The 23,126-nt window shown below is 43.8% G+C and overlaps 2 protein-coding genes across 8 annotated transcripts; both read right to left on the bottom strand.

The window, feature by feature from the left end:
• Positions 1–2,563: 2,563 nt before the first annotated feature.
• Positions 2,564–10,479, bottom strand: PDP2 (pyruvate dehyrogenase phosphatase catalytic subunit 2). 7 transcript variants are annotated; one of them, XM_038148453.1, is made up of 2 exons: positions 10,458–10,479; positions 2,564–4,654 (listed from the first exon to the last, which is right to left on the bottom strand). In XM_038148453.1, the coding sequence occupies exon 2, from the start codon at positions 4,598–4,600 to the stop codon at positions 2,996–2,998; it is 1,605 nt and encodes a 534-aa protein (XP_038004381.1). In that variant the 5' UTR covers positions 4,601–4,654; positions 10,458–10,479; the 3' UTR covers positions 2,564–2,995. The 7 variants fall into 7 exon arrangements, with proteins under 7 accessions (XP_038004381.1, XP_038004382.1, XP_038004376.1 ...); XM_038148454.1 differs by lacking the exon at positions 10,458–10,479 and adding an exon at positions 7,683–7,705; XM_038148448.1 differs by lacking the exon at positions 10,458–10,479 and adding an exon at positions 7,294–7,498.
• A 2,759-nt stretch (positions 10,480–13,238) lies between these two features.
• On the bottom strand, positions 13,239–23,126 carry CA7 (carbonic anhydrase 7). The gene is made up of 7 exons (XM_038148548.1): positions 23,062–23,126; positions 20,867–21,064; positions 17,956–18,074; positions 16,759–16,854; positions 16,455–16,517; positions 15,274–15,429; positions 13,239–14,992 (listed from the first exon to the last, which is right to left on the bottom strand). Exons 1-7 carry the CDS (start codon positions 23,099–23,101, stop codon positions 14,870–14,872), a joined length of 795 nt encoding a protein of 264 aa, XP_038004476.1. The 5' UTR covers positions 23,102–23,126; the 3' UTR covers positions 13,239–14,869.

Below are 23,126 nucleotides of genomic sequence, written 5' to 3'. Positions count from 1 at the left end.
GTGGTAAGAATCCATAGCTCTGTCATCTCACAGTCCTGGGGTGTCAACTGAGAATACAAAACTCAGTGCTCTGATAGGAATGCAGAATAACACCTTGCTTACCTGAAGGTTGTCTTCCCCATGTGCTTGGCATCTCAGAGAATCAGCTTTGGGTTTCCAGAGCTCTCACACACTGCTGCATGGGGGGACTTTTCACCCTGGGGTTTTCTCATCCTAATTAGTCTAGTTCACACTCATTTTGTGGAGGGGGAAGAGTTTCTGGCAAATTCCTGTTTTTCCCTGAGTGCTTGCCCAGGGCAGTGGTGGAGTCACCACCCCTGGAGACATTTAAAGCCATGTGGTGCTTAGGGACACGGTTTAGTGGTGGCCTTGGCAGTGCTGGTTTAACAGCTTGATTCAATCTGAGAGATCCTTTTCAACTTAAGTGATTCTAAGTATGTATGGATTGCCTTCACTGACAGCAACAAATTCCAGGGAATATGCAGCTGAATCCATGATTTGTATTTAAAAAACCAAGCAACCAAACCAAATCAAACTTTTAAGTAGTTCAACATCATCCTTTTTCACCCCAGATGATGGTGCTGCATGTCAAAACTGAGCAAACCTACTGTGAAATGGGAAATAATTGATTTTTAGACACATTTCCCAAAACAATCACCACCAATTTGCGGGTGCAGTTACAATCTACACACAACAATGTCTCCAGGAGTTACACTTGATTAAAAAGTGCTACAGTGACTCTTGAAAGAGATGACGGGGATTTCACCACTGGATGGGGAAAAGAACAGAATGTTGTCTTTATTTTATGACTAGACATTTGTTGCTTTGCTACACTACTCTGGCAGCAGCAGTTTGGCTCCCCATCAAAAGTTTTCTAGACTACCTTCATAAGACAAGTCTCAGTTTACATCCCTTTGATTATGGTTTAGCACCTTTGTGCCTCTGGCTACACTGCTAAGTAATTTCTCAATTAAGAGGTAGCTGAGAAATACTTTTCCACTACTTCATGGCTAAATTTCAGGCAGTGAAGCCTGTGACTGATCCCACGAGAGGATTTGTAGGCGCAAACAGAGCCCAGTGAAGCCAGAAGGGTCCAGGGATGCTGCTGAGGAGCTCTCCCCTCCTCAGCCCCTGCCTTGGAGGCAGAGCAGCCTCTTCCTGGGTTAGCACAGGCCTGACCATCCCTGCCTGCCTTTCCTGGCAGAGCAATCTCAGTCCCCACAGCACCAGCCCAGGGGATGAGAGCAGGGCACCCTTTAAAGCAAGCTGGACCCCAGCACCAAGAACTTCAGCAGCCTCTGCAGCATCTGGCACAAACCCAAAGCCTGCCTGCAGCCCTTATCACCCAGAGCTCAGGGGCAGATTTCCTGAGGTAAATCCTGGTCTGCTGCTATCAAGGGGAACAGACCCACTCATTGAATCTGCCTTCAGGTTGAATGGCTGGATGTATGCCAAAATGTACTAGACAAAAAAAAAATTAACAGTAAATTCAAAAGGTTTTTTTAGGGATGCATTTAGTGATTGCAATTGTAGCACTTACAGTAAATCCTGAATAGTCAAAATCATGAATATTTTTTAACAGTTTTAGCTTCTCCTTCTAATCCCATCTTCAAAACAGATTATTAAAATCCTGAAAAAAGCACTAAGAAATTTTATGTATAAGGAAAAATACACAAAGAGCCCCAAATCCAAAATTGCTACCAGTTTCAGCCCTAAGACCTTGTCTGCTTAAGATCTTGAGGAAAAAAAATAACTTTTTAATCTGCTAAACTGTAAGAGGATAATGTTTTTAAGTGAATTTAAGAAAAAATAATATTTTTATTTGCTCTTCTGCACCCACACGAGTTCTTACTCAGCAGCAAGAACAGTAAACAGGTCTGTATTCCCACTGTGTATACCCTTGTGGAAAACAGTTCCTGTGGAGTGTAAACAAGGAAGAGGCACCAGAGAACACCATATGTAAAAGCTTATTTGCAAGCTTGGATGGCACTCTGGAAAGCTCAGTATATAGGAAAACCATTGTAAAATAGACTTTTTTGTATGTTCAGAGACTAAAACATGCATTCGTTGGGGAAAATAACTCTGTACCTATAAGGAGAAGCAAGAATGAAAGAGAAAACCTATTTTGGAGAAGGATCAGCACTGTTATCTCTTCTAAGTTAAATCTGGGGAGAAAGTTGCTCTCTTTTGCTGTATTTACTTTTAGGTGAATTTTTGACCTTCTACATCTGACAAACAAGTCTAGATCTGACAAACTTTATTTAAGGGTACATTGTTTAAGCAGAAGACTTAAATGCTTAAGTCTAGTAATGCTAAATCCTGAACAGGGAACTGTGAAGGCCCTCATGTGTTTGAACTCTAAGCTGTCACTCAAGTCCACACAGAGTTAAGAGAATATGAATTCCCACTTGAAAAGAACTGCACAAGAAGATACAATTTTTCCCTTGCTTAAGGAAGAGAATCAGGAAAAGACATCTGACAATCCCAGAGCTCTTTGAACAGCCTTCTTTCATGTTATTTTATAAATATGGGGCAATTTGTTAAAATATCTGACACATCCGAAAAAGGTTTGGTAGTTAATTTATTTAATTCAGTTACAGTGCTTCAACAGGATGCTTCTCACTCTCCACAAGAGCAGAGCCTGACACTCCATGCAGCTACACCTATTATCCATCTCTATTAAATTGTACCACTCTCAGTGAAATTTGCCTTGTTTGTTCATCGGAAAGTTCTACCAGAGGTTCTCATGGAATCAGAACTGGTCCACAATCTTTAGTTCAATCACATTTCAGTGAGGTTTTACGAAAACATTTTTCTTCAGTGTATATAAACCTGGAAAACCAGGGAAATTTCACCTTTTAGAAAGTTATTTTCAAAGCCAGTAAGTAACAAAAAGATTGAGGAACTTGCAGGCACTGGTAGCAGCTGGACTACCAGAGTGCAAGAGGAATGGTTCAGGATCCCTAGTGGTATTGAACTGCAGCACTGCAAGGCTCTACTCGTGGCTCCTGTAGTAATCTTCAATAGTTTCTGAGTTGAAGTGCACCACGGTGACGGTGATGTCGTCCCTGTACATCCTGGCCAGGTCCTCGGGCAGGGTCAGCATGGCAGCCAGCTTCTCTGGGTCCACCTCGCCGTACTCGTTGCTGCCGATCGCGTGCCGGATCAGATGGGTGGCGGTGTTCTGGTCCAGGGAGGCCAGGCCTTTGCTCTTCCTCTGCAGCAACAAGTTGTGCATGTAACCCAAATTAACTGGTTTCTTAAAAGTCAGTGGTGGTTTCTGCATGTTGAGCTCTGTAAGGTGTCCAGCAACAAGTTTTACTACCTTCTCATTACTCAGCATCTCCCATAGCCCATCTGAAGCAATAACGAGAAACTTATCCTTGCTTCTTAACTTGTGGTATGTGACTTCAGGCTCAGCAGTTAAATAAGGGGGGGTATGGTAGTTTGGAGGAACGTACTGATAAATGTTTAGAGCCTCAACATCACAGCTGTTCTCGAGAATGCTGTGTTGCAATTCTTTACTCCATTTTAGTTGTACATCTCCAAAAGCTCTGGAGGGCATGAGAATCCCCAGTAATCTGTCATTCACAAATAGGGTTTTCTCCTCAGATCTAGGATGTTCTCGCTTCAATCTTCTAATTTCAAATTCATCATAGGCATTGTGGTCTCGGGTTAGAGGGAGAGTAGACCATGTTCCATCTTCTTCACGGACCCCTAAAACCGCTCTGCAATCACCGGTGTTTGCCACATGTAGGTGAACACCATCAATGTGAGCTACACAGGCTGTTGCACCAGAAAAAGCTACTTGCAGGGCAATGTTTCTCATCAACTCATTTTCCTGAGGAGCCTGAACTTCCAGTGATATGTCTGAGTCTAACCTTTTGAATGCACAAATCATGGCTTCTTCCAAACTAAACCCCGGCTCAGTGTCCAGGTCCAGCAAGTGCTGCCAGTAAACCCGGAGGTTCTCAAAGTACTGCGAGGTGATTTCCTGGTACTCCACATCGTTGGGATGCCTGTGCCACTGCAGGATGGGCCGCACTGGTTTCATGGCCTCCACGGCCAGCTCGATCTCCTCCAGGCTCTGGCGGGGCATGAGGGACACGGCGATGTAGTGCAGCAGCCTCTCGCTCACGGCCTGGGCGCAGGCGGCGCCCGCGTGGCCGTCGAACACGCCGAACATCATCCCCGCCGTCTGCAGGCACGTGGCCGCGCTCCGCCGGTCCTCTATGGGGCTGTTGGAGGCCAGCTGGTTGCTTTCAAACCTCAGCACGGAATTTGCATTCTTGCCATTCAAATCCAGTGTTCTGTGGGATAGTTCGCCTGCTCTGAGTATGTCGTTGATTTGTGCCGGAGACAACTGGAAAGATAAATGTTCTTCTTCGGTGGAAGTGTGCCGGAATGCTTTGGGAAAGGAGAAAGTTCTGTCTAAGCTGCAGCTCCCAGCAGGGTAGGGACATGTTTTGGAGAAAACGAGCTTCCATTGGATCTTGTTTCTATTTGGGATACAGATGGAGTACCAGCGTCCTTTCCCTTGTAAAATAATGCTGCTTCTGGCTGAGCTTAAAATCCAGGATGATACAGTTCTTGACATCATAAGTCACTCCAAAATGAAGCACCTTCCTTCAGTAACACAGAATGTCCTTGCAGCCTGGAATATAAATGGAGGAAAGGGAAAATAATTAGAAAGTTTATAAGAAGCTTTCCATATAGAAGTTCAAAAGCATATCTAGAGCTCTCAGAAACATTCAGAACTTCTTTCCAAAAGAGATTGCTATGGATAAAGGCATCTTAAAAGTGATACACTTTCTGTCACTTAATTATAACCAAGGATATGACTGCTCATTATCAGAAATGATAATTTTTACTTTCCAGACAGGCTTTTTTTCCTCATCATGGCAAGAATAAGAAGAAATGGCAACATTATAAGAAACTTATTGGAAACGGCACAACGAAAAGCCTCATCTAACATGACACAGAAGAAACAGATCCAACGAGCTTGAAAATTGGGACTTAAAGAGACAATTATTGCACAACTCTTAAAAAGCCTGCTAGAGTACAACTCTATTAATAGACTTAAAACTTCAAACCCAAGAGAAGATAAGTACTTAAACCCTGTGGAAAGACTGAGAGATGTGGCCAGTTAATGATTTATGTGAATTACCATGATCCTCACAGCTAGAACAAGCCAATCTACCTTTCCAATTCTGTTACAGCTTATAAGCTCAGCTTTTTTTTTTACCTTGAAGGTCTTAACCAACCCTCAAGAGGCAGAATCTTTTACACAGCTCAAGGCAAATTCTACTGCTGGTTAATTAATGCTTTTCTATAGCATTGTGCACTCTGGTGCAGTGAAAGGTATAAGACATTGACAACTTTTACAGGTTCACAATTTGGCTTGTTCATTTGCAGGGCAATTAGAACAAGCTGCAGGGAAGATCTCTGCTGCCAACAGCACTGAAACCTCGGGCACCTCAGCAGCTGAAGCTCTTCAGTTGCCATGGAGGAGGTCCTCACACTGTCTCCTGCTTTCAGTAAGGTATTCCAGCTGTGGGATAGTGCTAAGTGCAACCAGATGCTAACTCACAACAGAATTTTGCTCCATGGATTTAAAAAACTCGCTGTATAGCAGCACCACAGGTACAATTACTCCCAAAAGATGCTACCAGCAGCCACTGAGAACAAGAGAGTTCTCTGTGAGCTTTCAAACACTTTGAGGTGGCCTGTGACACCACTTGCTCAGGCTAAAGACACTACATGCTGCCACAACACGAGTTTTTTAGCAGCGTGCTTCACAAGAAATAACAAGAAACCAGCCAGATCAGATGAGTGGAAATGTTTCCAAGAAATCAGCAGGAAGTAAAAGTCACCTTGAGCTATTCTAAACAGAAGGCCTACTGATACAACCCAAGCACTGCTGAAATCCTGTTTGGAACCCAAAGCAATGTGTCACAAAATATTTCTGAAGTGTGCTACCCATACTTTACGCAGAAAAGAGCAGACAAACATTCCAACAGACCCTACCACTATGATTCTAGGGACCTGGTGAGAACAGGCGAAGACACAGCATAATTTCACTGCAGATGTCAGGAGAGGAGATGGAAAAGGCAGTGCCAGTTCACTGTCCAAGGCTCACCTGCAGTCTCCTGGGACACTGCATCTCCCAACACACACAATGTCTTTTGCTGTCCTACCAAAAGAATGCCACCAAAATAATAGGAAGACAGCTGACACTACCAACTCCAGCAACGGCTAAACCCAAAAAGCACCTACAGCACAAGACAAGACAAGGTTTGCCAACCTTCTTCAGTGCATTCACCGTTCTGTTTTTCCTTTATTCTCTTCATGCACATCTCAGCCATGAGACTGAAAGAAGGATGACTTTCACATACTTGATCAAAAACACTGTTTAAAGAAACGTCCCCCGTTCGCCCCGGCTGGCTGACAGCGCGGGGCGGTGTGGATTTCCGCCCAGCAGCAGAGTCACTAGCAGCGGGTAGCCCTGCGCTTGCCTAAGGTCAGGCAGCGCTGCCGAGCCCCGGAGCTCCCGTGTGCCAGCCCCGCTCACTGCACCGCCAGCCTCGGGGTCCTCCCCAGCCGCAGTGTGCAGACGCTGCTGCCCAGGACGCCCCCGGAAGCGGTGCTAATTAAAGCGGTGTGCTAAAGACCATTATGTAAGAGCCAATTATTACATAAACTCGCTCCCGCTCCAGCGCCGGCACTGCCTCCCCGGGGACGCGGTGTCCCAGCGGGGCCCGGGCTGAGCCCGGCCAGCCCCGGCACGGCCCCGGCACGGCCCGCGGCTGCCGGGCCGCTCGGCGCAGCAGCGCCCGCTTTCCCAGCGGAGTAACAGACACGCGCTGCGTTTGGATTTACAGCCCCTGAGATGCCCGCATTCCCCTCACTCACCCTCCTGACACTGCCCACACCCACCCCTCATCCCACACGTATCCGGCACACGCCGATCCCTGCCGCGCACTGCCCCAGCCCCGCGCACCGACACGGACCCCCCTGTAACACCCTGTACCCCCACAGCCCTACCCGCACACGCCCCTCTGCTCCCCACCGCACCCCGCACGCACACCCACCGTGCCCCGCACAGAACACGCCCTGTGCCCCGCACACACCCACCGCACACCGCCGCCGCGGCCCGTGCCCCGCACAACCCCCACCTCCCCGCTTCCGCACACTCGTCGCGCCAGGCCCGGCTCCGCTCCCTGTGCCCCGGCACCGCTGCCCCGGCGGCGGCCACTGTCTGCCCGCCCCGTCCCCCGCCCCCGGCGCACCCACCGGCCGAGCAGCCGCCAGTCGAGCCCGCCGGCCCCGCGCTGCCCCCGGCGGGGCTGAGGGAGGGCGCTGACCGACAGCCCCGCCGCCCAACCCGCCCTGCCGCGGGTTCCCGTCAGGACGCGGCGGGGCGGGCGCAGCTCCTCCCCCCCGCCATGTTGTGCGCGGCGGGCGCGGCCGCCCGCGCTGAGGGGCCCCGGCCCCCCTCGCTCCGGCACCGCCCGCGGCCTGGGCAGCCCAATGACGGGAGCGAACGGGAAGCCAGTGACACGTGTTAGGAAGAAAAGGCACCGGCAGCGGTTTCTTCCTCATTAATAACGTTCAAAGCCACGTTGTTTCCTTGAGGGGGGACCCCGCGGCTTTTCGGGTTTTTTCCCAGTACGATTCCACACCTTCAGCGTTAAGGATACCGGCTGATGAGGCTCAAAATCGCAAAGCTCTTTCGTAATTAACTCGCCATATAAATTATGGAGAACAAAAGGGCTCATTTTGCTGACTCCCCGGTTTTTTTGTTTCATATGACTGCTTGTCTCGGTTAACATTTCCACTGAGCGGTTCTAAGCCCGGGAACGAGGGGAAGGAATGGGCCCAAAGTGCATGGAGTTAATCAGTAGTTCCTGATGTTAACGCAGTGGTTACTGAGTAGTCCCTGCTTTAAAACCTCTAGCAATCATTTTTGCAAAAACGGAGGCTCGCAAGTCACAAGAGGCTTTGATACTATCAGTGCATTTTTAAATTCGCCTGACTTCTTGTATTCAAGGAATTTTAGTTCAATAATGTGGTGAAAGTATCCTAGATGAGATGAGCATGCTCCCAGGTTATCTCATGGGGAAACATGCCGATCATCTTCAATGACTCTGAGCTTCCACTTGTTTCTTGTTTTATTAAAACAATGAAACAATAGTTTTATGTTGCATGGAAGAACATACAAAAAAGTACGTCATCTTAACAAAAAAATTCAGAACTATATTTTAGCACATGCAAAAAAAAAAAAAAAAAAAAAACACCAAAAAACCCAACACCTTAAGTTTGACGTAATTAGTTTATCTGCCTGACAAATCTGAGCTGAAAGAGGACACCCACAGCAGTCCTTAGCTGCATCTCTCTGCTCTGTCCAGTGCTCAGATACACCAAAAGCAGCTTCGGGATCTCCCCAGGGAATGGGCACGGCCCCAAGGCTGCCAGAGCTCCTGGAGCCTTTGGGCACTGCTCCAGGGATGCACAGGCTGGGACTGTTGGCGTGTCTATGCAGGGACAGGAGCTGGACTCAGTCACCCTCGTGGGTCCCTTCCAACTCAGGATACTCCATGATTTAATGATTCTTTCTTTTGCCCTACCAATTTGCAGCTTTTGTACCATTTACAAAACTGATAAAGCCTCACACAGCAGCCTGAAAACAAGCCTGACTGCTCTGAGTTTCCTGTGCTCCCACCGTGGTTAAATGCTTCTCTTCTGCTGAAAACTGTAACTTATTGCTCAGAGGTCCATGCAGTAATTTCATAATTTCATATGCATAAGCTGAAGTGACTTAGGAACCATGCAAATGAAGGGGAAACATTTAACAGTTCTACAGGAGATGTCCCTTTCACTCCACGCTTTCTAAACACAAGGAGTACCATATTGAAGGTGCTTGACAGGGCTGAATATCAACTTGAATTGAGATTGAGATTCTGCTTTGGAGTGTTTGATTATGCTGATGAACTAAAGTGATATATAATTAAAGGGAAAATAATAGAAATGCTACTCTCTGATATCATCTGAGGAAAGAAATTGTATTGCTCAGGCTTGCAGTGTTTCTGCCTTTAGGAATATCAAATAAAAATGGCAAATTTCTGCAGCAACGGTGCTTGGTTGCCATAGTGCTCTATGCTCTTAATTTGCATTGAAAAAATTAGAACTCTAGTTTCTTTAAAAAAAGCTCAGATTTGGTTTTGACTTTGCTGATTATAGGTGAGCAAAGTTCAGTCCTGTGCCAGAAGAAAATCCTTACCTGTATTTATAAGAAAATGAGTCTAATTCCAGGTATTGTGTTAATGTGCAGCTATATGTTAAAATGTAGCAGATCCTGTATTTAGACTTTTTTCAAGGAACAACCTTATCTGCTGACTTGTACAGTCAGCAACTGTGGTTTTCTGTGGAAATACATTTTTGAACTCATTTCTGTGTTCTTGTTTAGGCCAGACTGCACTATTTGGGGTTTCCTTCTTTCCCACAGAATGTTATTTCTCTCCCTGCTTGTTCCTTTGGACAACTGGCTGTGGCTGCTTTGGTGCAGTTTAAACATCTGCTTCCAGAGGCTGCAAACAGCTGCCCCTCATCCGCACTGCCTTCACAGCAGGTGCTAGCATGGATTACTTTCTGTAACCTCATTAATATTCATGAAAAGTCTGGGACTCATGATGCTTTGTAAACATTTCTTGTGATGAGGACACACAAAGAACGGAAATACTAAATAAGCCAGATATACCTAAGAAAGCAAGTTAAAAATTGGACTAATATTTCTAATAAATAGCTAATCCTTTTGTCCAAAAGCTGACCAGCAGACAAAAGTTTGAATCAAAAAAAACCCCAAAAAAAGTACTAAACTACTACTAAAAGTAGTTCCCTAGTTTTCAGAAGGTTTTCTGCAATAAAGAGACTCAGCCTAGTGATACAGATTAGAAAACAGCAATAGATCCAAACCCTTTGGAAACTTGTGAGCGTGCAAAGGAAGGTGGGTCCTTTGAACAACCTGTCTCTCTGGCCCATCTCAGTGATCACAGACTGAGTTTTGTGTTTTTGCACAAAAAGCTCTACAATCTAATAATTCCATCTTTTGGAAAGGAAACAGCTCCAGCCCACAAAACACCTTCCTGCTTAAGAATGTCCCCTGTTTGCTGCCTGTATCTTGCCCTGTGAATAATGACATTTCATCTGCTGTATACGACATTTTGGATTTTCACAAAAGGCAAATTGGCACTGCAGATGCAGAAATCTCATATTATAAACACACAAACCCCACAAACAAATGGAGAAATGAAGGAGGCTCTAGGTTTGTTAGAGCAACTGCACTTCTCATTTGGTTGCAGCTGTTTCCTGTCTGATCTTCCTAAGTAATCTAAACCAAACACTCAAATGCTAGGAAGGAAGGCAAGCTGCAAGAAACATGGATGAACAGAGGTAAATACCATGAACAATTGTAGGAAGGTGCCATTCCAGCTCTCCAGCTTCATTTAGCCTCTCCTTGCAGCAGAGGCTCAGCAGTGTCTGGAGGTGCAGGGGTTAATCTGAAGACCCAGTTTAAGTCAATGTAATTGCACTGGTGCAAAGGTCTTCCCAGTTGCTGCAATGGGATCTGAACACCACATGGATCATTTTTATTGGATGTTGCTTAAAATGGTTTTAGTTAAACAAACAAATGTTCATTAAGGCTCTGTGCCACTGTAAAAGTAAATTTGCATTTCTTAGGGGGAGTTTCCAAGTCCAGGAAAGTCTTGTGTCTTGGAAAGAAGTGCTCATGTATAAAAAAGTTATTATATTCCTTTCCTCCCTCTCCTTCCACCTTCTGCTCCTCCAACAAACAGAGTGACCTGGCTCCTAATTTATTTAATATTCCACCGTGTCAATATTAAATTAAATTATTTGCATTACTGTGTTGCTGTTCACAACCTGGAGTAAGACGCTGAAATTTTACAAAATGTCAAATGCACTGCAGGTAGCAGCAGAAATGGAACATCGCAGGAGTGAAAGTTCCCTGCCTTATAGCTGTGCAAGTTGGAAGTAGTTCTGTGCAAGTCAGTCAGGTTCTGTCCTCTGCTGTGCTTTCCTCAGGGTAAGTGAGAAAGGTGTGAGACCCCCCACTCTCCCAGGCAGAGCAGAGACAGTCCTCTGATGCTCAGTGCTGTTACTAAATGGTCACTTCTGCATGTAGAGGAATTCAGAGAGGAAAGCAGCTACACTGAGGTATAAGATAACACCCCATTTTCTTCAGGCTTATCTCTGTTTTTTCCTGAAATGCTCGCTTTTTTATCTTTCTGACCTTTGACCTCTGCCAAAAGCACCATCTGGTGTTGACGTACCTTGCAAAACCTTTCCCCAGTTCTTGTATTTGGATTAATTTACCCTCATCATGAAACATACCATTATAAATCTGCTACATCATAGCAACTGGATGATGGAAACTGCCTAAAAATCTTTCTGCTTGCAAGAGATGGGGGAGAAATCCCAAAGTTGAACTGTGACTACAGCTATTAAAGTTTAAAAGTTAAGAGAGTAAGCAGCTCACCCAGCAGAGCATCTCTCTGCTCAGCAGTGAAATGAGGAACAAAAAATTGTAACTGGTTTATGGAGTTCCTTTTGTCAGACTGACTTTTATCTGAGGAAGGGGTTTCAATGACTACATATACAGAGCCAGCAAGGGCTTTTCAATGGCAATCACTCATATCTTTACAAATTATTATTGTCAAATTCTCTCATCTGTTGTAGTTTGATTGAATGGGCCTTAACAATTGCTTTAAGCATTGTGGCAAGAAAGGGAAGGAGAGCCACTAGATGGCATTTTTAATCAGCTTTTATCACTGTGCAAGTTCAGTTGCTGTCCTAAATGTGAGGCCTCTGTTCTCTCAGTCAGGATCGTTGCAAGCCCAGGAGAAGGTAAGTAAGTGAACTCTTGCTGGAATAATTGAAGTCAACTCCCATTTTTCCTTCAACACAACAACTTGGTAAAAGGTAAGGATAGCTCATGCCTTAGAATTGTTCAGTCTCAAAATAAATGAAGTGCATTGAATTCTTTATCCAAAACAATAGTTGTGGTTTTGCTGGATGATTTTATTGGATGATCAGGGTCTCAAGAAACAACAAAGGATATAAAAGTCTTTTATAGTTTACTTCCCTGTAGTTAAAAATAGATCATGTTCTTGCATCCAACAACTGAAAAAAAACCAACTAAATAAACAACCCAAACAACCAAAAAATCCTGTAAGCAAAATCAAATTTATTTCTGCAGGAAGGTACAGTTCAGCTTCTCCCTGGAACGGAACACCTTGGGGCAAGGCAGCATTTAATGCTCTTTGCAATGGCTAAGCTTTTATAATAACTGTGTAAGCTAAACATTATCCTTCTGCTGTTGATGAATAAACCACCCTCAAAGAAGCTTAAGTACTGTGTGCAAGGTCACAGCAGATGCATCCTGGGCATAAATAAACTTTATTTTAATTTGAGGGGTTGGAACTGGGAAAAACTGGACAAAGTTTCAGCACACAAGCCCTGTTTAGCTCCTGTGAGAGACAGGGAGCAGAAACCTCTGCCTATTCCGAAAATGAGAGGAAAACACTGAAAATGCTGATCTTGACCTGCTCCAAGTACTGCTCTGTACTGATATTAATGCAGCAGTGCTGGGGTAGCTTGATTATGGTACATATGGTAAATAATATTGGTTATATTTTAATCAGAAAAGTATTTTAAATTTGCCCCTAAGAAATTTTTTTTGGCTATCAAAATGTAAGGTGTTTTGAAAGACTTTTTACATTTTAGAATGCATCTCCTAATGTAAATTTTAACAGTGACATAAGATTAATGATAATAATTTAACTGTGGGCAAGAAGTCATTCAAGGTACACAGTATGTTAGAACTTAAGTGAAAGGATTAAGCTGAAACAGAAAGTATTAATCCTAGAAGATGGTAAGAACTGTGATATAGACTAAAAAGAGGTGTCAGAAATAATTTCTAGAATTTAAAAACATGTCCAAAAACTTGAGAGGGATAACTCGTATCTGTACTTAGATAATTCCACCATAGCTTAGGCAAGGTTTCTGTAGAACTGAAGATAACAGTCAAAGCATTCCTTGATCCAAAAGAGATGCAACTGTTGAAAACATCAAACAATTTCTGTTAATTAAAATCCAAGAAAAATGATGCTGTAAGTAGGGAGGTGGGTCTTCTCAAAAAGAAGAATGAAGATACGCACATGTGACTTTAAAGTCTCATTTAATTTGTTGAAGAAATTAAGATACATTAAATAGAGTTTCTACAATACCAGTTTGCATTACTAGCAAAGTTCATAATACATTCATAACAGCCAAAACCATTGCATTTTGTAAGATTTTCCATTGCCTTTAGCATCTCCTGGATAAGAATCTCACATCTAAAACAATGCTGAATTAGCCCTCACAACAGCCCTGTGAGGTAGAGGTCAGTGTTACCCTCTTTCTACATAAGAGGAAACTGAGAAACAAAGTTTTAGGTCAGTGTACCAGAAAAAACCATGGAGATTTGAGGAGCAGAATTCCAGTCTTTCACTCCTTGTACTGTGCTCCACACTTTGTGTCATCCCTCCCTGGAGAAAGGGGACAAGCCACAGCAGCTGCTGTTCTCCCCATTTCCCTTGGCCTTGTACATCCTGATATCTCCATCTCAGCTGATGCAAAGTGATCAACACCAGCAGTTTCTACCTGAACTACACAGACAGAACAGGCCATGTGAGGCCCAGAACTCAAGGAGCTGGGAATTGACTGTGGGTAGTCACAGAAAACATCACAGTATTGAGTACCAGAGTCAGAATTTTGTCCCTAAGTTGCAGAACCAACACAAGGCTGTTCTAAAGAAACTTTTGCAGAGGTAAAAGGACTCAAGAGTGCTGAAGCCTCGTGTGTGCAGGGAGCATCCCTGCCAGGCAGCCCTGGGGCAGGGAGGGTCTGTGCAGCAATGCTCACTCAGGGCAGACAAGATCTACCCACGTTAGGTCCCTAAAGGAAACAAAATACCTGCTCTCTGTAGGGCAGACACTGAAGGAGGTCATATTGCAGAGCATAGCACTGAGCTGAGGTAGAATCCGAGCAACTGAGGAACACAAAACACACCTGGTTCACTACAGAGGAACTCTTCAGCCCATGCAGAACACAGGACCACAGTGCCCTGGTCAGGGTCAGTTTGGTTGAAAGGACAAATACCTAAATAACATTGCAGTAAACTGTTCTGCTTTTCAACACAGCATTACATTGTAAGATCGCATCTTAGAACAGTAGATTTAAAATATATATTTAATTTTCATACTAGGGCCTACTTGAGGCAAGTAAAGAACTTTTTTTTAGTGCTACTCATACACACTGTGTCATCAGGAAGCAAGAATACAGTGAAAGCAATCTTTAAATCAGAGCTCAGCAAATGGTAACAACAGATCACTAAGGAAAATTTAAGTCCAGTTTGTCCAAAATTCTTGATTACCGTTTCCTCATGTATTAAATGAGACAAGTAGAAGTTGTGGCCACCAGCACTAGTAGATTACTACACAATTTTCTACTTGATATCAAGTTGGATTTTAATGTCATTTTAATTTTGTAGAGTTTCAGGTCTTAGATAACAACCTAGTTCACTCAGCTATCCCTTATATTAAACAGTGCAGGTTAAAAAGATGCCAAAAGAATGAGCAAATAAAATAAATAGAATAAAATAGAAAGCCAGAAGATTGTCCCTGTCCAAGCAGAGGGTTCATGGAAACGTCTGTCTTGTATGTTTCATGAGTGGTCTGTAGACCAGAGTTTCCGTTTAGAATATCTCACATGTGGAAGCTCTTGGATATCTCAGGGCCATTATCAGTTTTCTTCAGGCCTTGAAGGAAGCTCGAACAATTCTCCCCTTCAGAGGCTGAGGGGGGCGAAAGTTATTGGCCATTTGGATCCTCTGGTCTTCCTCACCAGTGAAGAGCAGCATGCGGAATTTCTCCAGCTGGAAGTTCAGGGGAAACAATTCACTGCTCAAGGGGGCAATCAACAGTAACGTTTTTTATAAAAGGACTAAAAGGAAATACTCAGTATATTTTAATCAGTTACTGGAACAGGTTCAAGCAGAGCTCCTAGAGAGTATTAATAGAAATTAACAGAAGCCCTGAGGATTGAACAGGCCAAATATTCAGAGACTTTTAACTTAGCCTAATTTCAAATCAAAACCGTCTTTGCCTGCTTATCCAGCATTGAATGCTACAATAACAGAGAGAATCAGAAGTTTACCTGTTTCACAGAGATTCTTATGGGTTCTTTCAGCACTATCCATGTCACACTCTCATTAAGGGGTGGGGTTGTCAGAGAACCGAGATATGTCCAATAATCTAGACTCAAGGGCAGGAGACATTTAGGGTTGAAGCCTCTAAACTGAGCTTTTGTTCCCTGGGAAAAGAAAATAAACTTGAAATTTATCCTTTTACTTTTAAGTGCAGGTAAAATAACTATTTTGAAAGAGAGGAAAATGTTAAAGTGACATTAAAAATAGGGGAAAGGAGAATTCTGTCAAGGTTTGGCTGCCTTATAACTGTTAGCCAAACGAAGATGGCAAGTGTGAAGCCTAATGCTGGCTTACTGGACTTTGAGGTCTTGCACCATTGTCTCTACCAAAATTCACCTCTTGTCACAACAGGCCCAAAAATAATGCAGGAAGTGTGTTCTGTATATAGTGTTCAGTGGGGGTACAGATAATATCATGGCAGAGTTCCTTGTTTCATTACTTTCTCATCTATTTTAGTAGGAAAATTTAAATCCTATAGTTATTGTCTGCTATGGTAAATATTGGCTTAAAAAAAATTCAAACCTTCAAGTCTAAAATTAGAGGAAGGTGGATTGATAGAGGAAGAAGATACATCAACCAAAAGACTGGTAGAAATAGAAGGGGGTGCTGCCTAAAGTAGTGATTGCCTTAAGTACCGCAGTCTAGAGTAACATTCTTCAGGCTGTAGGAGCATCCAAAAGGGTCCCAGTCACTCAGAAAACACCTCAGGAACAAACTCTGGACCTCAGTGAGATCATCCCTGACAGAGCTCTGCAGCAAAGACAAACAGGCAGCTTCCACTTGTGCCAGCCGAGGCTCAATGGAAAAGGATTCTTTTGCTGAGTCTCAAGGGTCAGGGAGCTGCAGATTTTAGACTTTTTGGGAAAGGCAGAACCTCTGGATGACCAGTGGGGTCAGCATGGCCTTGTGAGGCACCTGAGATTAGGAAAACAGCATGGCCTTGTGAGGCACCTGAGATTAGGAAAACAATATGAACTCTGAAGGGGAAAAAAGAAGCTATAACTACAGTTATGTTCTAGTTATGGGAGGATCTGTGGGCGGGTGATTTTTCATTTTTGTCTCAAAGATGTACATGAGCTTGATTTTTAAAGGATATCCCAGAAGCAAATTTAAAGAGCTTAGAACTTACTTTAAATTTTACCATGTATAAAACATCAGTGAGTCTGTTCATACTGGCATGTTCTTTTCCAATCTAAAAAAAAGGGAATAGACAGGTTAAATAAGAAGGACTACAACCATGCTTTAATTAGAGGTTGCTTTGTTACTCAAATCTTAACATTCCTACCAAAGTTTTGAGCAATTTGCAATGCATTAATGCTTCAAATAAGTCATCTGTTTTCCTTAAGCACTTCTTAAATATGTGGCATAGTCCTCAAACACTTTACAGCATAATGCTTTTTATCATGTAAACATGCTATTTTTGCAATTCTTACCTCCAAGAAAACACCAACTACTGCCAAGCCATCTGGAGCTGCTGCTGCCTCTCCAAATGTTGCATATTTTCTGGCATTCCAATGTACTAAGTGGAGCTTTAAAGAAAAATAACAAATAACTAAATTAGTGATCAAAGTTATGAACGTGGTTTCTCATTGACAGCTGTAATAGTTGTTCATAACAGAACAGTTTTGTGTCAAAGGCATTGCTGGAGACATGAAGAAGTTCAATCCTTTGGACAGGTCCATGAGTGTGGATAGGAACCCAGCAGGTTTTCTGTAACAGCCCACACAGGGGTGGCATGGCCAGGCTTTGGGAGTGGGAGGGTACAGGGGTGGCTTCTGTGAGAAACTGCCAGAAGCTTCCCTACCTCATGATCACAAGGAAGGGACCAGGCTGGAGCAGCTCCTGAAGGACTGACTGCAGCCATGGAGAGGGACCAGGCTGGAGCAGCTCCTGAAGGACTGACTGCAGCCATGGAGAGGGACCAGGCTGGAGCAGCTCCTGAAGGACTGACTGCAGCCATGGAGAGGGACCAGGCTGGAGCAGCTCCTGAAGGACTGACTGCAGCCATGGAGAGGGACCAGGCTGGAGCAGCTCCTGAAGGACTGACTGCAGCCATGGAGAGGGACCAGGCTGCAGCAGCTCCTGAAGGACTGACTGCAGCCCATGGGAAGCTCTCAGCCTGGAGAAGCTCAAGGAGCTCACTGTCCCCTGTGGGAGGGACCCCACACTGGAGCAGAGGAAGATGTGAGGAGCCCTTCCCCTGAGCAGGAAGGAGCAGCAGAGACAACCTGGGATGAGCTGAGCACAGCCCCATTCCCCATCCCCCTGCACCACTCAGGGCAGAGGGGGAGAAAGCTGGGAGTAAAGTTAAACCCAGGAAGAAAGGAGGGGTGAGGAGAAGCTGGTTTAAGATTTTGTTTTTATTTGCCATTATCCTACTCTGATTTGGTTGTTAATAGATTTTTTGTTTTGCTGTATCAGTAACTGGTGAGGGAGCTCTCCCTGTCCTTATCCTGACTCACAGCCTTTCCTTATCTCTCCTCTCCCCATCCAGCTGAGGAGGGCAGGGATGGCTGACCTACCCACGGTGAGCAAGGAATCAGAATCATAATCCTGCCCCCACTGCAGACAAAGTCATGTGACAACATTATTTGCATGAAATAATCCCACCTGTGAAAACACATCCTTACCTCACAGGGAAAAGGTTTTCCATCAATGGTGTGCTCTGATCCCTGGCTGTGAGTGGTGCCCCAGTGGAAGTGGAACTGCTTTAGCCGGAATGGATTCTGAAAGGGCCCTCCACTGATTGCTGGGCAGAAGAGCAGAAACAAAAAAAACAAAACAAAAATAAAAAAGAAAGAATAAAAACAGGAGAAGAAAGCTTAAGCATTCTGGATTTTTAGCTTCCTGCTAGTAAAACTAACCACTGTTGGCACAATAGTGCAAAAAAGGCAGCAGCTTCTCCAAGCTGCCAGCATGCACAAGATGCATCATCCAGGCATTTAAGAGGGATGGATTTATTAATGGAGAGCATCAAAATTCATTTGAAAATTTACATTAAAAACACTGTGGCTACCTGTACAGAATTTGTAGCTTTCTTGAAAGAGAATATTTGACACATGAAGATGTGGTAACCACCCTTATGGTTATGCCTTTCCTGGTAAACACAATAAATACAAATGGAACAGGTGGAGCAGCCCTGGGAGAGGAACCTGGGGGTGCTGTGGGTGAGAGCTGGCCCTGCCCTAGCCCTGAAACCCCCTGCCCTGGGCTGAGCCCAGCATGGGCAGCAGGGGAGGGGATTCTGCCCCTCAGGTGAGACCCCACCCCTCCCAGCCTGGGCCAGCACAGGAGGGACCTGGAGCTGCTCAGAGAGCCCAGAGGAGGCTCCAGGATGAGCAGAGGGATGGAGCAGCTCTGCTGGGATGAAAGGCTGGCACAGCTGGCATTGCTCACCCAGAGAGGAGAAGGCTCCAAGGAAACTTGACACCCTGAGCACTAGCTAGACAATTCAGATAAGTATTTCCTTCTTACAGTATCTTTACTTTCAGTGGAGGTTATCTATATTCCATTTCCTTTAAATACCTGATCCCATAAAAGAGGAAATATAATAGCTGGTACTTCACATGACACCACTCAACCTCAAATCACCTTCTAAAGGTAAGGAAATGCCACAGAGACACTTCATACATCATTTAGAAATAACACCTAAGCACAGACGAATGTTTAAGATGCCACCTATAGAAGATATTTTATCACAGCATCAGTAATCCCTGTAATTTTATATGCCACCAAATCTAATACACTTTGCACAACAGTCCTCAAGACCTGATCAGAGTCTCACATTAGAAAATTAAAATTACATTTAATATCTGTAAAGCTTGTATCCTCAGTGCAGCTCATGACACTTTATTTAAAGAGTGAAAGCTGGGACTTGTACGGTGCTGCCACATGTGCATGCTTCCAGCTGGCCTTTATGCAGGAAACTGGCCTTGCCAAAGCAAAGGTTTTAGTATTAATTAAGGATATAAATGTTCCTAGTACGTTTTTCTAAAGTTAGCAAAAGAATGCATCACCTGTCCCTACTATTTTAAGAATTTTAGCTATTATGGATTACTGTCAAAATTCTGTTGTGTCATTTATGCAGAGCTTTGAGTCACTAGATCTATTTCAACCCAACTAGAAGCAGTTTAAACCATGTTTCCCACTCCTAGCAGTCATCTTCCTTGAAAAAGTGTTATTGAAACAACACATGCTTAGTGTAGAAAGGGTCTCATTCCTGGCAGGTGCTCTGAGTCTGTGTCTCTAAGTGCATAGTAATACATGTTCTTAAACTTCTAAAGTGAATAAAGTTCATTGTTACACAGATACAGTTCAGCTGAAAAAATGCATTAAAGTAGTTACCAGGCTAGGATAATACTTCCAGAGAGGTTTTACAAATTCTATTTATAGGGTGGCATTCTGACCAGATCTGTGCAGTAAAAGTGGAAAATGCTCACCCAGTCTTCTTTGCAAAAGCAGTAAAGATAAGATGCTTAAAAACTTGACCATCCCATTGGGCAGGTTCTTAAATTCATTCCAGAAGAGAAATTATAGAACAAGACATCTGGAATAATAACCTTTAGCCCTTATTTAGAAGGGCAGACAAGCCACTTCACAGGAAAAGTAATTTGGTTTCAATATCAAGGTATCCTATTTAGCTTGCATCAATCAGCACACCCAAAAGGAAGATGAAATCGGCTGATAGGCTTACAAATTGTTCCAGTTCTTTTTGTTTTGTTTTTTTTTTTTTAATGCACTCTTCCCATTTATAATCTGCTTTATTATCTCCATTTGAATGCTCTTCCCCTACCCCCAGATGTAAAAGCACAGTCTACCATGGAAACAGACCTAACAGAAGAAATAATCAATCACTTAAAGAATTTACATTCTCTGCCAAGGGCTGAGACAAGAATAATGTACAACTGCAGACAATCCAACATCCAAAGTTGGCTGCTACCAACTCAGAACCCAGAATGAGCTGAAGGTTTTCTAATTTCTGAAGAAACCAAAGTGCTACAAGTCAGGGAGGAAAAAAGAAAATGCAAGGCAACAGTAACCTGTCCAGGTACAAATTGGGGCAGTGATTATGATTACGATGACTGTGCTGCATGACCCAGCTCTGCTTATCCTCTTCCCTTCCCTGTGGGTGGGAGCTGGGCTCTGAGCCAGAGCTGGCACAGGAGTTGGCATCTTTGATTGGGGTGATCACAAACCAGGGCACTGAGGAGCTTACATCCCTGCTCTGGGCGCTGGATGTGGTCTGGCAGTGCTGGAGAGATGCCCAGCAAACTTCAATGCTCATCTAAAAGAAAAGGACTGCAATCAAACTTCTCATTTTCATGACGCAAGAGCTTTTCCTAATGAAGAAACACTTATTGATCTGTGATATTGCATTGCTAGAGAGGCTCCAAGTGAAGACAAAATATAAATGGCTCCAGTCACATGCCTTGTTCTAAGCTGAAATTATACATCATAGAAGTTACTCTGTACAGAATGTAATTAATTACTTCCCCCACTAAGTCCCAAGCTGGTGTTCTGAGTTAGCTGTGCTAGTCTCACCTGTCCTGTCATCAGTGTCCTCAAACTCCACCATGACAGAGTGGCCGGTGTTGGAGATGCTGAGGGAGGTGCAGGACTCGTAGGAGATGACGAGCGGCCGCAGGCTGGGGTCGTACACTGCCCGTGCAGAGTCGATGTCGATGGGGGACTGGCGGTTCCCCTGGGCAATGGGGTAAGCTTTGTGCCACTCGGAAGGGCCTTCAACAGCAAGCAAAGGAAAGCAGCATTATTTCCTTCCCACCATACACAGAATGGTCATTATGGGTTTGCAGGAGACTTGAAATAAAACTTGCTCAGCAAGAGTGACTCCACTGTTTGGATTGTGAGAAATTAATTTAAATTCTAGGCTGGTGTGGTTTTATTAGCACAAGCAGGCTGCAACAAGATGGGGATTTAAATATCTTGCCCAGAACACACCAAGGAGATCATGGCTAAGACTGCTGTACCCCCAGTCCCTTGTGCCATTCTCTCTGCAGAGGCCGCAGTTACCTTGATAAGGTGTTCCAAGGTGGGTACAGGTGTAAACACTTGCATGCACAAACACACTCCCCCAAAAAAAGGGATTTAATTCTCCCTGGGAAAGAGAGTGAAAAAGCTCCAGCAATTCAAATTAGATGCAGATGACTCAATCTCTTAGCTACTGACTATGCAGTTATTTTTAAAATAATTTTATGACTGCAGTAAATCTTTGAGACAGCTCCATTCTTCACTCATGCCCCTTATGCTATCTCTCTAACCTGAGTGAAGGATACAGGATGATAATTAATACTTTTGGACTTCCTGACCTCAATAGAGAGGGGGAAAAAAAGCTTAATTTAATAGCAGAACTCTGCCAGAGTTGGAAGAGTCTTAAGCCATTTGAGATAACAAAAGCATATCCATATCTAAGACTTTCTATTTCTTATGGCTCACTTTCTGCTTTGCTATGGTAGTGAAAGCAGCAATTAAATGCCTCTGCTGCTTCTATGCATGAAGCATAACAGTAACAATTGTACTTCGGGATTCTCAAGAAGCACATTTTTAATTGTAGCATTCTCACTTACTTTTAGAAGGGGAAGCTTTTTTTAAATCAAGCACAGGTATTTAGCATCCTTGAGTTTACATAACACAACAGTGATCTATTACACTGTTACTTGGCTTTGACACTCTGCTAAGCTTATAAAATAATATCTTTTCTCAGCCTGCCTACAAAGCAGATCTAGGAATGAAATGCTCTTACACAAGCTAAGGCAATATCATTTGGCTCTCACAAGCTTCATAAGAGTACCCATGGCTCTATTACTCATAGCTACAAGCACAAATACATAATGTTACTTACTAGCACTAACCAGGTTCACTTGGTATTCAAACTTGCTTTCAGACTCACAGAAACTAAAGGAATTGCTGTTAAGAAAGAGACGGGCCCCTGAAGGTTATACAAGAGACTCTTGTTGGACACTCAGCAGCTAAAATAATTGCTGCAAGGAGAGAGACTCCTGCAAGTTATGCAATTGTCTCATTGGCCAGCATCAGCCACTCATCTCCCCTGTCTGTAAAGGATTCAGGCACTACACCACACTACTGTGGCAATCCTTCAGGAGCTCCACATCCCCCCTGCGCTGTGACACACATCCTCGGAGGTGGGAAGCAAAGGAGGAGGACTAAATTAAAAACTGTCAAATCAGAAAGCATAACTTGTTCTGTAAGAGATCTGATACTGATCTGTACAATTTATTGAGGTACTAGACATACATAACACACAGCTTATTTTATTCACTTTTATGAAAGCCTAGATACCACATTTCAACAACTGAACAGAACCAGGAGATCTATTACTGCTCTACTAAATCTTCTTTACCTAACAGAATTGCTTTTGGAGAGAGACACAGGTAATCTTTTTTATAACAGCATTTTGGAAAGGGACCCATCTGTAATATCTGCAGTCTGAAAAAAAACCTAAATCACTCAAACTGCTTCCCTCAGTTTATGAATGTTGATTGCAACACTGAAAGGCAGCAGACGTAAACTTGCACATCTTTTGGTGCCACTTTCTGGGTGCTATTGATTATCAATAAAGTAATTAATTACCTGCTGTATATACTTGATTCTTGCAGACATCAAAATGCAGGCAGCTCTGCAGGGCTCAGGCAACAGCTCTAGAAAGAAAACGAGTGGGGGAAGACAGAGAGATGCAGCACGGAAATGCCATAACCTACCGTCAGCCTGCCCATATCCCCAACTGTGGTGGCCAGTCATTTTGGGAGCTGCCCCTGCTTGGCTC

Source organism: Motacilla alba, chromosome 11 (genome assembly GCF_015832195.1).
Source record: "Motacilla alba alba isolate MOTALB_02 chromosome 11, Motacilla_alba_V1.0_pri, whole genome shotgun sequence".
Lineage (NCBI taxonomy): Eukaryota > Metazoa > Chordata > Aves > Passeriformes > Motacillidae > Motacilla > Motacilla alba.
This window is presented reverse-complemented; position numbering and strand designations above follow the sequence as displayed.

Coding starts and splice junctions, on each gene's coding strand:
- PDP2 (XM_038148453.1), bottom strand. CDS start 4,600: ATGATGTCAAGAACTGTATCATCCTGGATTTTAAGCTCAGCCAGAAGC.
- CA7 (XM_038148548.1), bottom strand. CDS start 23,101: ATGACTGGCCACCACAGTTGGGGATATGGGCAGGCTGACG. Junction 21,065..23,061: donor GGGATATGGGCAGGCTGACG/GTAGGTTATGGC, acceptor TTGCTGTTGAAG/GCCCTTCCGAGTGGCACAAA. Junction 16,518..16,758: donor TAGTTGGTGTTTTCTTGGAG/GTAAGAATTGCA, acceptor CCTTTTTTTTAG/ATTGGAAAAGAACATGCCAG.